Source organism: Urtica dioica, chromosome 12 (assembly GCF_054948205.1).
Source record: "Urtica dioica subsp. dioica isolate 48M chromosome 12, U.dioica_male_clone48M_v1_H2, whole genome shotgun sequence".
Taxonomy (NCBI): domain Eukaryota; kingdom Viridiplantae; phylum Streptophyta; class Magnoliopsida; order Rosales; family Urticaceae; genus Urtica; species Urtica dioica.
In genome coordinates this window covers 11,541,356-11,554,714 of record NC_142767.1, presented here as the reverse complement: position 1 = coordinate 11,554,714, position 13,359 = coordinate 11,541,356, and the positions used below count along the sequence as shown (strand labels likewise).

The 13,359-nt window shown below is 34.5% G+C and overlaps 1 protein-coding gene across 2 annotated transcripts; it reads left to right on the top strand.

Moving 5' to 3' along the window:
- Nucleotides 1-4,663: 4,663 nt before the first annotated feature.
- On the top strand, nucleotides 4,664-13,359 carry MRH2 (Armadillo/beta-catenin repeat family protein / kinesin motor family protein). 2 transcript variants are annotated; one of them, XM_089603006.1, is made up of 22 exons: nucleotides 4,664-5,041; nucleotides 5,412-5,512; nucleotides 5,743-5,865; nucleotides 6,051-6,236; nucleotides 6,341-6,562; nucleotides 6,758-6,890; nucleotides 7,166-7,315; nucleotides 7,440-7,528; nucleotides 7,886-8,098; nucleotides 8,234-8,368; nucleotides 8,647-8,826; nucleotides 9,135-9,314; nucleotides 9,398-9,577; nucleotides 10,637-10,750; nucleotides 10,901-11,029; nucleotides 11,134-11,248; nucleotides 11,466-11,558; nucleotides 11,801-11,926; nucleotides 12,237-12,362; nucleotides 12,640-12,783; nucleotides 12,889-13,017; nucleotides 13,110-13,359. In XM_089603006.1, the coding sequence occupies exons 1-22, from the start codon at nucleotides 4,798-4,800 to the stop codon at nucleotides 13,259-13,261; spliced, it is 3,264 nt and encodes a 1,087-aa protein (XP_089459132.1). In that variant the 5' UTR covers nucleotides 4,664-4,797; the 3' UTR covers nucleotides 13,262-13,359. The 2 variants fall into 2 exon arrangements, with proteins under 2 accessions (XP_089459132.1, XP_089459133.1); XM_089603007.1 differs by lacking the exon at nucleotides 9,135-9,314.

Below are 13,359 nucleotides of genomic sequence, written 5' to 3'. Positions count from 1 at the left end.
GGCGCTATGATATATCATATATGCTTGTTAACACTAAATATATATTTTTATAAAAAAAAACACTAAATATATATTTATTTAACGCTATTTGAAATGTAATTTTTTTTTTCAATTAATTGAGTAACTACGCCACCAAAATGTGGAGATTTTCTAAATAGCCCATTTTTTGTAAATCTTAAGTAAATAGCCATTATGTTAATGTGTCAATATTCAGACTTTTTTTAGCATTTTATTTATGCCCTTAAAGTCTCTTGGATCCTCTATGGCATAGTTTGTTTGGCAAAATAATTTTGTTAAGGTTCTTCGAGTGAAGTTGTAAGAAGTTGTTCAACAATCGGGTTACGTGTGCTACATTGTTCTCTCGACATAATTAAACTGGAAACTTTCTGTTTTCAGTTTTAAGAATATATTGGGTATATATAATCGGATATTTGGTTTCCAAATATGTGACATTCGCGAGAGATTTGAGGATTGACCTTAAACCTTGAGCTAGTCTCTCTACATTGGAGATCTTCATCGACAACTAGCTTTTGGTGCTTGCGATTTCTTGATCAGTTCCTTGATCAGAGTTTGTGAGAGCGTGTGTTTGCATCGACGTGCTTGATAATCTTCGGAAGAAAATTGGGTGAAACATAGAGAGAGAGTCTCTAATATGAGGGGAGTTCGAGTTTATATCCATTTTAGAAGTCAAAGACGGAGGTGTTTGTGAGGGAGTCATCAAACTTAATATTCGTATTCATTTGACGTTTTGGTATAGTGGATTGTTTTCACCCGGACGTATCAGTCCCCCCTGAGTATGTGGTTTATCGTCGAGCAGGATTACCAATTCTCTCGTGTCTTTTACTGTTTCTATTTGATTGTTTGTTTGTTTATCATCTTGATTAAAACATCCTAAAAACAATCAGTAGTCAACAAGTTGTTTCACTCACTTGTTGAACAACCTTCTTAATCATGATAAGTAATTTCAGAGTCGGATGATTATTTGCTATTATTAACGAATACAACTATTAATATCTTTTGACTTTATTATTAAAATTTTGTAGTTATTTATTTAAAATTTACTAAAAATTGACTATACGATAAAATTTGAGTTTTCATATAATTATATATCTATAAAGTGTTTTTTTATTTTTTTTTTATTTTTAGAATGCATTAACGTTTTGTACAAGTAGCGGTTTCACAATATGATATATGAATAAAATAAAATAAAAACTAAGGTTTTCAAGGTTATATGAACTGAAACAAATAAGTAAACGGAATCAAAACGTCTGATTCTGCAATCAAACATAACGTGGTGTTATATTCATTATAGACAGCAAATTACATCCATTGAACTAGAGATGCTCTTCTTAGTCCTTGAAAAACATTGCCATACTAGGTCATTATTTGAAAGGATATGATAGACGTGTCATCATTCGTGAACGAGAATAAATCGGGTTCAGCTTGAAGAGAAGGGCACAACAAATTGCCAGCGAGGCCTTATAAAATATATATACATGCTATATATAATATAAATATCAACAAGGTAACAAATATAGAAATGAAACACTTAAATACTTGTTCACAGATCCCTATACTTTAAGGTTGTTAATTGCTTTCATTTTCTATTAAACTACAAAATGATCATTCTTGTATTCGTAACCGACTTATAAAATTTTTCTAGAAATTAAGGATGAGTATAAGGAAACTCTCCCCGTTATCTCTTTCAATATTTTTCAAAACTAGGCGTGTGATTATGTGATTAACATATATTAATAATTATAACATAGGTGTGACAGCCACGGTCTATATTTCGTTGACTGTGCTTGACACACGAATTTATGGCCAACAATTTGGAATTAATAAATAAATAAAAAAGATCGCCAGCTACAGAAACAGTGATTTTGTAGTATGTCAAACGAAACCAAATATAAAACAGTCAAACAAACAGAACAACCGTTCTAATTTGTCCCCCATCTCCTACTCAGTTTAGAAAAGTATTATTTTTAAAATACAATTTTTTAAGATAGGGCCGGTTTAAAATTCTATCAAATTTAGTATTTTTTTAGAAGAAATCAACCATACAAATAGTCGAATAATTACTATCAAATAAATTATTTCAATTATTCAAATATTAAGGATATAGCAAAAATTTACCTATATTTAACCTAGTATGACACATGAGTTTTTTCTTAATTTAGACTTTTTTTAAGAGCATGCTAAATAACTAGCCAAAACAGTCCTCTCCTTTAAAATTGTAGCCCGACTATTAACATATTTAAGAAAATGAGCTATTTATTAGAATAACATTTCAACTTTTCAATAATACCTTTAACGATTAATACTATTAACTGTCAAAATAAATAATATTAACCTTCATAAATCAATAAATTTTATTAACTGTAATAAGAATAACAATAAATCTTATTAACGGTTAAAAAAACAATAGTAAATCTTATTACCGGTACCAAGAACGATAGATAATCTCATAGTTAATCTTATTAACAGTAACAAGAACAACAAATCATCTTACTAGATAACAAGAACAATAATTAATCTCACATTTAATCTTATTACGGGTAAAAGAACAATAGTAAATCTCATAGTTAATCTTATTACTAGTAACAAGAATAACAGTAAATAATATTAATGCTAACAAGAACAAGAGTAAATTTCATCACCGATAACAAAAACGAGAGTTAATCATATAGTTAATGTTATTAATGGTAACAAGAACAATAGTAAATCTTATTAACGGTAACAAGAATAATAGTTAATCTTATAGTTAATCTTATTAACGATAACAATAAGAACAATAAATTTTATTAACAGTAACAAGAATAATAGTTTATCTCACATTTAATCTTTTTAACAATTTCAAGAGCGATAGTAAATCTTATTAACGGTAACAATAACGAGAGTAAATCTTATTAACGGTCCTAAGAGTACAGCGAGCGACAAGGCCGTCCTAAGTCCTAATGACAGAGCCGTCCTAAGTCCAAGTGACAAGACTGTCCTAAGTCTTTACGATAGGATTGTCCTAAGTCCACGCGACGGGGCCCTAAGTCCAAATGACATGGCTGTCCTAAACCCAAGCGACATGGTCGTCCTAAGTCCAAGCGACAACACCGTATTATGTCCAAGAGACAGGATCGTCCTAAGTCCATGCGACAGGGTCGTCCTAAGTCCATGCGACATGACCATCATAAGTTCTTGCGACAGGGCCATTTTAACTCCATGCGACAGAACCGTCCTAAGCCGTCCAAGCGACAAGACTGTTTAGGATCGATGCTTGTTGATTTGGGCATTGAATCTGGTTTAGGATAAGGGGAAAAAGTTGAGACCTGGAGAGGTAGCGACGAGAAGATGGATGGCGGTGAGAGAAAGTTTGGTTCGAAAAAACGTCCGAAGCAAATCGGCATTGGTCTCGATTCAGACGACGATGAGCCAATTGGATCGTTGTTAAAGTTGAAGAAACCTCGGAATCCCAAGAAGGGAAAGGCGGCGGGGTTGGAGAAGGGTTTGGGCGGAATGGATGACACATTAGCGAGTTTATGGAAGAAATTAAAGGTTTCGAAAAAGGATGACACGCTGAAACAAAACACAACCCACGCGAACCAGGAAAGAAAAAAATGCAGAGAAGAAAAGAAGAAGAAAGGAAAGAGATTGAGAGGAGAGAGAGAATAATAGAAATTATTTAAATATTTAATCTGATAACAATATTTAAATATTAAAAGTATTTAGAATAATAGAAAATACTCGTATACCTTTTAAAATATTGTCACGTCATCAAAAAGTTAAACTTAACGTCCAAATACTGACGGAAGTGGTAAGTTGTAACACGTGTCTAAGTTCTGAGATTAGTTCTGCAACATTTCCGAGTGCAGGGGTGAAATGTAACCAAGATACGAGTCCGGGGGTAAAAATGAGATTAATTCTAGAAATAATCACGCTTATTTTGTGTATGCAAGCACGTACTAAACAGTGTGTGAAGAGAAGACAAAAAGACGGAGCATCGAATTGTGGCAACATGCTTTTTTTCATAATTTTTCAAACTAGCCTTTAGAGAAAGATAAAAAAAGAACAGAAAATAAAATAAAAGAGAGATCCAAAATTGAAAAGCTGATGATAAAACTTTTGGCTTCATGACATTGATGAGGATATAAATAGAATATGGAAAGCAAGTAATAATTGCCCTATGTAACCTTGTATATTCTGACATCATACACAAATCAATCATGTATAAATGAAAACAAAATCCTAACCAGTGTCTTTACAAAAAAATAATAAAAAATAAAAAATAGAGAAAAAGAAGAAGCAGCTACTTGTAGGCCAGATTAGAGTTTTGTTTTTCTTTTTTCTATTTTTCATGTTAATTTCGAATCGCTATCAAATAATTAAAAATACTCCTAACTGCACCACATGGTCCATATCTGCTAAGTTTTTATTTTTGATTTTTTTTGTCTGAAAAAAATAGTCATGTTATAAGTTTTAAGACAGTTATTTGCAGTAATTTCATAAAATTAACAAAATTTAATGTATTTTATACGGCAAATAAAAAATTGAAAGTGAGAAAAAAAAATGACAGAAAAAAAATCTAGAAACAGAACGCGGGAACCATTTTCCATCAAATTAATAATTTTTCCCATTTTCTCTCTCCCCGTCGTGCCGACCACTTGCGCTCTCTCTCTCTCTCTCTCTCTCTCTCTCTCTCACATAAAACTTCGGTTGATTTTCTCTCTCTCTAAACTTTTGAACTTTTCGAAGCTCAGATATATCGTCAATGGTGGCGTGTCTTTACTCAAGAGAGGCAAAATAATGGCGTCTGGTTTGAGGTCTTCAACAATAACGGCGAGTGGGCATGGTAACAGCGCTAGATTGGACAAGCAACAACCATCTTCTTCTTCCTCTTCTTTGTCGTCTTCGTCTTCTCACTCCGCCAGAGGAGTTTCCGGTCACGGACTGACCAATAACGCCGTTAATCGTCCCAAAGTTCCTCCTTCAAAGCGCTCTGTCACTCCCAATTCCAGAACTCGCTCACTTTCTTCTTGCGAATTTGAAGGCAAGTAACTTTTTATGCTACGTTGTGCGATCACGGTTCGGTCAATGTGTCTAAATTGTTCATTGATTTGTATGTTCTTTTCCAGTGTACTTTTATATTTTAAAATTTTGAATCTTATTGTTAAATTTAGCTTACATTTGTCTATATAGTTTTGACGTATATGAACGTCTAGGTATGTGTGTCAGCTAATTCAAGACATTTTCATATGGTTATGCAACCGAGTAATAAAAAATAATTATTCGTTCGGTTTTTGTTGTGTTATCGTTTCCTTATTATATGAGTTGTTTACATTATCCAGTAAACTGTCATATGGTCTCAAAAACAGTTCATTATTGTTAATGTATTCATACCTTTCCCTTGTGAACGGCAGATTCCGATAGGGTGAGAGTTGCTGTTAGAATTCGACCAAGAAATGCAGAAGAATCCCTTCCAGATTCTGATTTTGTTGATTATATTGAGTTGCAGCCAGAGGTACTCTCATTTAATGGAAGAAAAAAATAATAATAATTGAATGTGGTTGTATATATGTAATTGAATTTTCGACGGAACTTGCCAAGCTATTATTGATACAGAAAAAATAAGTATAATATTATGGAATGTATAATTGTTTTTGCAACCCTGTTTTTATGTCTCCTTCACGAGAAAATTAATTGCATTAGTGTGCTCATGCATCGGTGTGTTGATTCATACTCATTGTGTAGCTGAAGCGGCTAAAGTTGAGAAAGAACAACTGGAGTTCTGAAGCCTACAGATTCGATGAGATTTTTACAGAAACTTCCTCCCAAAGGCGCGTTTATGAGGCCGTTGCTCAACCTGTGGTTGAGGTAAACTTATGAATCTATGACTGTGAAACACTAAAATGTTGCGCGCTTTTTTTCTTCATGCAATTTCAACTGTATGTTTATTTATATTTTTCAGACGGGTTGGTTTGTTTTCTAGTTATGTTTCGTATTTTTCTAATCATTTTCGGTGTTTCAATGTAATTGAAAATGTGAAAATATTTTTGCAGAGTGTGCTGAGTGGATATAACGGGACTGTTATGGCTTACGGCCAAACAGGTACTGGTAAAACTTACACACTGGGAAGCTTGGGAAAGGATGACACGGCTGAGCGCGGTATAATGACCCGAGCTCTCGAGGACATACTTTCTAGAATAGATCCAGCTTTCGATAGTGTGGAGATTTCGTACTTGCAGGTATTGCCTAAACTTATAATTTGAAGTTTAAACTTAGTGGTAGCATCACCATATCCTTGGCTTGATCAATTTCTGAGTGAAGACTCATCTTATTCTTGCACCAGTTGTATATGGAATCTGTTCAAGATCTGCTTGCACCTGAAAAGATCAATATCCCTATTAATGATGACCCGAAGACCGGTGAGGTGTCACTGCCTGGGGCTACGGTGATCAAACTTCGAGATCTTGACCATTTTTTACAGTTATTACAAATAGGTGAAGTGAATCGCCATGCAGCTAATACTAAGCTGAATACTGAGTCTTCACGCAGCCATGCAATTCTCATGGTGAGTTTGCTGTACGGAAGGATTTTGTCATAAGTTACTTTCAAATTTCACTCATATAAATTTTCCGATCTATAGTAATCCGAACTAAATTCTATGATATTTATGTACTGATGCAAACTCAAATTCATTAATCTTTGTGCTAACAAACTTAATACAATACATGAAGAAATGACATCACTCTTACCCATTCCACAGGTTCATGTTCGAAGACCTGTCCGGGAACAAATAAGAGAGGGCTTAAGTTCTGATACCAATAGCATACCTATGGTTAGGAAGAGCAAGTTGCTGATCGTTGATCTTGCAGGATCTGAAAGAATCGACAAATCTGGTTTGTTTTTTCTTTAATATATCCAAAACATGAATGTCTTTTACCCTATAAAATGATCTCAGTTATGTATTTTCCCTTTCTTGTATAGTTGAGATATTTTCTCAACTTTTCTGCATTTGATGCTATATTCCTGCAAGTTTATTCTATATCAAGTTGAGCAGGGCCCAGCGAAATTTGATTGTTTAGTTTCTTTATTAGTGTAGTAAATTTCCTTTAGATTGCAGGTCTATGTCTTCTTCATACTTCTGAGAATATGCATGATTCTCTTTTTCCAGGGAGTGAAGGCCATATGCTTGAAGAAGCCAAGTTCATAAATCTTTCTCTCACTTCCCTCGGGAAATGCATAAATGCATTGGCAGAAAACAGTCCACATATACCATTCAGAGAGTCCAAGCTGACAAGACTGCTTCGTGATTCATTTGGAGGTCACTGCCAAATGTCTTTTACCTTTTTGTTCTTCCGTGAGATTTGTGAAGTAGACATAGTTTAGATTTGAACTTGGTCAAAGGCTCTACTAATGGAACTCTAATTTGGTCTTTAATTTTATAGGCTCTGCAAGGACTTCACTTATTATAACAATTGGACCTTCAACGAGATATTATGCAGAGACCACTAGTACGATAATGTTTGGACAACGGGTGAGCTAATTGATTATTTTGCTTTAAATCATTACCAGTTCTTACTTACAATCTACAAAGAGTGCTCTGTTGTTTACATGGCAGAATGTTCAATTTTAAAGTTTGCGCATTCGTAATTATAGGAATATATACTATTTGTCATGGGAAAGAAATAAAGGAAGAAAATAACTTAACTGCTAAATACTAATTATAGTTCTGGAATGTTACATTATGCGAATGATTTCCATTCAAGTACTTCTCCGGTTAGGCTGTTTTCATACTCGAATCCCCACTATTGGGGTGAAACAACTTCTTGAGTTCACTGATTATAATTATGGTACTTAAGGTTATCATTTTTTCTGGTACTTATGATGACAGGCAATTAAAATAGTAAACACGGTAAAAGTAAGGGAAGACTTCGATTACGAGAGCTTATGTCGGAAGCTTGAAAGTCAAATAGACCTTCTGACGGCAGAGGTGGAAAGGCATCAGAAGTCGAGAGATGATGATAAAAAGGAGCTGGAGGAAAAGCTTAGTAAGCGTAATGATTCTTTTTCTGAAGCCAAAAAGAATCTAATTACAAGGTCCGAGGTACTTGTCTTTTCCATGTAGCATATTTCTTTTAATTAGAAAACACTGCTCTTTCGGGCAATATGGGCTTATCTTTCTACTTACTGAATGAATTGGTTATGGCTTGCTTGCTTCTAAATGTTTTTGTACTTGCAGTTTTTAGAGGCGGAAAATACCAGTCTAGAGTTGAAAGTGAAAGATTGTCTTAAAGAAGTGAATCATCTACGAGATCAGAAAGAGTTGTTGAGCAATAAGGTTGAGCAGCTAGAAGTCAGTTTAAGTAACAGCAAGGTATTTCCTTTATTTAATCAATAGCTTATTTTTGGCCTAGTATTTCTCATTGACTCATCGCACCCTTCCTTTTGCCTGTTATCATAATGCATTGCACTAATCTATGTAGCCTTTTCATATCTGTCTAATCACAACATCTATTAGTTTATTTTATAAAAATACAACCTGATACATCCTTGTTCATTTCCCTTATATATACATATATTATTATTTCACATTATAGGATACATTATCCATGTCAGGTCAGGCACTTATGTTTTCCTTTTACTTGGTAGTAGCAAAACCAGCTTGAAAGTTCTACATATCAGAAAGAACTGGTTGATACCACTCAAGTGTATGAGAAGAAAATATCAGAATTATTAAACCATTTTGAAGCTGAGCGTGCTCGTAATGCAACTGTAGAGGAAGAATTAAATATAACAAAGAAGCTCTTGAACGACGGTCAAGCGAATTTAAAGGTAAGTTACTCAGGTGTTTGTAATTGGAAATGGTTGACTGTTAAAGAACTCTAATATTTTATATTCGTTTGTTTCTCATTCATCAAAGCTTTAAAACTCTATTTTTCTATGCCAACTAATTCAGATCTCAGCATATGCCCTGCATCTTCTCTGATTTTATCAGGACTTGGCCACTTTGTGTGTAATTGAGAATATACTGTCCTCTTGAAACTTTACTTTATTTTGTCGTCATCTTTTATAAAAATGAATAAATAACCAAATACATCACATAACACAGCTAACCATAGTGCTGACTTTGTTCCTATAAGAAACACGAGATAGAAAACTCGAGGTACCAGAAAGCTCTCTCTGACGCTACGAAGACGCATGAGAATAGAATAGCAAAATTGACCAAGCAATTGGAGAATGAGCGGATCCGCTGTGAAGGTCTAGAGAAACAATTGGACTCAGCCAATAAGCTGCTCAGTGATACCCAAACTTCCATGAAGGTAAAAGATCATGTAGTTTCAAGAAATATACTTCATCCCAGTTTTTCTGTAGCTAACCATAGTGCTGACTTTGTTCCTATAAGAAACACGAGATAGAGAACTCGAGGTACCAGAAAGCTCTCTCTGACGCTACGAATACGTATGAGAATAGAATAGCAAAATTGACCAAGCAATTGGAGAATGAGCGGATCCGCTGTGAAGGTCTAGAGAAACAATTGGACTCAGCCAATAAGCTGCTCAGTGATACCCAAACTTCCATGAAGGTAAAAGATTATGTAGTTTCATTAAATATACTTCATGCCAGTTTTTCTGTAGCTAGTCCTGTTCCAGCTGCATTATGGTTTTTTCCATTATTTTCCATAGACTGACTATAGACCTAAAAAAATTAAGGACTTGGATTTGTCGAATATTTATTTATTTATCAAAATATGTCCTATTAGTAACAACGCAAAATAGTTTGGTACCTCTTCCGTCACAACACGTGGAGAGACCGGAGATCTTAAGTGCCAATAATGGTTTTTTCTTACATATCATGCTTGAAAACCACTGTAGTGAATCTTGCACAATCTAGCCAACAAACCTTAGTTTTCTTCCAGTGCAAGCAAAAACCAGAAATGCGATAAACCAACAAATCAAACGCGGAAAAGTAACACGACACACGTTTTACCCTGGTTCGGCAATGTGCCTACATCCAGCAATGAAAATCACGATCACAATCAAGAAGTCTTACACACTCGTCCTCACTTTTGCCCCAAATTGTGTTTCCCGTACAATAAGTCTCTCAAAAGTGTTTCCCCAAGTGTTTACAACAACTAACTGAAAATTGAAGTTACAAACAGCCTCACTACATCTCCCTCTATTTATACAAAGCATAAAACTCATTAAAACCACTCGAACAATCTCAGCCGCCGATGCCTTGCGCAGGAAGCAATCTCTGCTGTGATGATCCAACGGTCTGTCTGCCATGCTGATGCACAAACTGGGCCTTTGATGAAGTTCCATGACTGATTTTCAACAACCACAATACCGTATAACTTTACAAAATCTGTTGTCTAAATAAACAAATTCTAATAGGGGGTTGAATATCCTATTTATGGTCCCGTATCTTGCTCCAATATTTTTTTAAAGAGAAGATTTATATTCTATTGGAAACAGAAAAAGATTACAATAGAGTATTACACTAAAATTATATTATTATTAAAAAAAAAATTTATGATCTCATTCGAGAGTGACCTAGTGCCCTCTAGGTTGCAACGGAGATTTATGCTTCAATTTTTTGTTAATATATATGTTTCTTTGAAAAAATATATATCACGGAGCAGAAAGAGACAGAGGAGCTCAAGGTGAAGTTACAAGAAATGTATCAGCTAAATCTGGAAGCTCTAGATGAGCTTCGATTCTTGAAATCCGAGCATAATGATCTATTAGAAACCAAGGTATGGTTCCATGTCATGCCTGATTCTATGGTTGATTTGCATTACTTGATTCAGATGACTTAGTTGTCACGTGATAGCTGTCATTGTGTGCATACAATATTTAAAAATCATTGCTGATGATCACCATTTAAAAATTGGAATTTTTCAAAGGCAGCAGAAACAGAGGAACTCTTAAGCATAAGAGAAAGGTTTCAACTTGAAGAGCAGCAAAGGAAAACAGTAGAAAATGAACTGGAAAAGCTAAAGAAGGCCTTATCTAAAAATGACAGTGACTCTGAGGTAAGTTGCTGATAAATCAGTAGGGTGTTCAGTAAGGCCTTATATTTTTTTTTTACTCTTGAGTGTTCTTTTTAATTATAATGTATAACATTTGACACGCGCAGGATAAGAAGTGGCAGAGAAAAGAGAGCACGCATAAAGCAAACAAATCATTTGGAAGTCCAACAAGAGATGGTCTATCTGGTCAAAGAGCCACCATTGCCAAAATATGCGAAGAAGGCAAGACTTTTAAATCATAAAACTCTTACGTATTGATGGATAGCTCCCATGTGTTGAAAAAAGAGTGTATTTATCCAAGAAAAAACATGGGTTGAATTGTTCTCAGTTAACTGTTTGACTTTTTTAATACTGTTATTTTTTTTTCTATGTACATTTTTTTTTATCTAATGATGTATTTGAATTTTCATTTTCATTTACTGGCTTTTCACAAATCCAGTTGGGCTTCAAAAGATATTACAATTGCTGTCATCTGAAGATCCAGATGTACAAATTCATGCTGTCAAGGTGGTAGCCAATCTTGCCGCTGAAGGTGCGATTTAATATATCGATTATAATATATTAGCAGATAGATTACAAATTTTTCAGAGTTTGATGCTTTGATTTTCCAAAGATTGAAATCTCGTTAAATGTATCTTGTGGCGAAAGAATACAATTTAGCTCGACAGAAAAGTATCTATTCTTTCTAATTTTCTTCTACATATAGATTAGTTAACCTTAGACCTCGCTGCAGCTAACCATGACTCTTTTGTTTCTTATTTTTCACATTTTCAGATATCAACCAGCAGAAAATAGTTGAGGAAGGCGGTTTAGATGCTTTGCTTATGCTATTAGAATCATCACAAAGTACAACTATTCTTAGAGTTTCTTCTGGGGCCATTGCAAACTTGGCTATGAATGGTAAAAAGAAAATACCCACTAATTTTTTTTCCTATATTTGTGCAACACACATTCACTTATGGCATTTTAGCGATGATATTTTGCAAATTTCATTGAAACCATATGCATGGAATACTGAATATGTATCTCGAACAATGTGCTATGATAAAAGCAATCTAATTTAAAATTAGCAAGTGACTAGAAGTCCAAACAAGTGATGAATTGCTCGTAATAAAGAGATTAACCATTCTTGCTCGAAATAAAGTGAGTAACTATTCTTTGTTCTCTACCTTCAAAATAAAATATATATTTTTTTTCTTTGAATCTTCAGAGATGAATCAAGGGTTGATCATCAATAAAGGTGGAGCTCAGTTATTAGCAAAGACAGCATCGAAGACTAACGATCCGCAAACTCTTAGAATGGTTGCTGGTGCACTCGCGAATTTATGTGGAAATGGTAACTTTTTATCCACCCTTGGAATGTTTGATTTATCGCAATATATAATTTAATGGGAACCTGTAGGTATCATCGATCAAAACTAAAGGAAATATATAAGGCTTTGCTCTCCTATGTCTATTAACATACCATGTACATCAAGCTTCTTGATTTTAAGAAGCTCTTTCTTCTCTATAACGAGATAATTGCCCGTGGTTGCATTTATCTCAAGAATTACGTCACATATGACACAAAAAAACGTCTTGCTTACACATCATGAGATCACATTGTTTTGCAGAGAATTTGAACACGATACTAATTGAGGATGGAGCTATAAAGGCGCTCTTGGGAATGGTAAGATGTGAGAGCAGCGAAGTGATTGCACAGATCGGTAGAGGAATCGCAAACTTTGCCAAATGTGAAACCCGAAGAGTGATTCAAGGTTAGTGGAAGTCGTGCCATGTAAAGTTTTCGACAGTTCAACAGTAGTTATTTTCTTGTCATTTGGTCACTGTTAGGATAAGTGCTAAATCTAAAATATGGGCAGGTCATAAAAAAGGTCGCTCGCTTCTGATAGAAGACGGAGCTCTTACATGGCTTGTAGCTAATTTAAATACAAGCTCGGCTTCAACAAAACGCCATATCGAGCTTGCTCTTTGCCATTTAGCGCAAAATGGTCAGTGATCACTTTCAAAGTAGACATATTCTTGGAGACTCGTAATGCGACATTGATATTGATAGGGGTGTAAATGGTTAATAATTTTGCAGAGGACAATGCCAGAGACTTCATATTTAGTGGGGGATTGAAAGAGCTTGTTCGAATTTCAGCAGAGTCTACTAAAGAAGATATACGCACCTTAGCAAAGAAGACACTGAACATGAACTCAATATTTAAAGCTGAAATGCAATCTAGAAAGTAGGTGTGTAAATTTGCAATTATATGCACTACAAATTTTTACTGCTGAAGGAGTTACTAATTTCGAATACCACCATATTTTATTAAACTTAGGTTATCTAG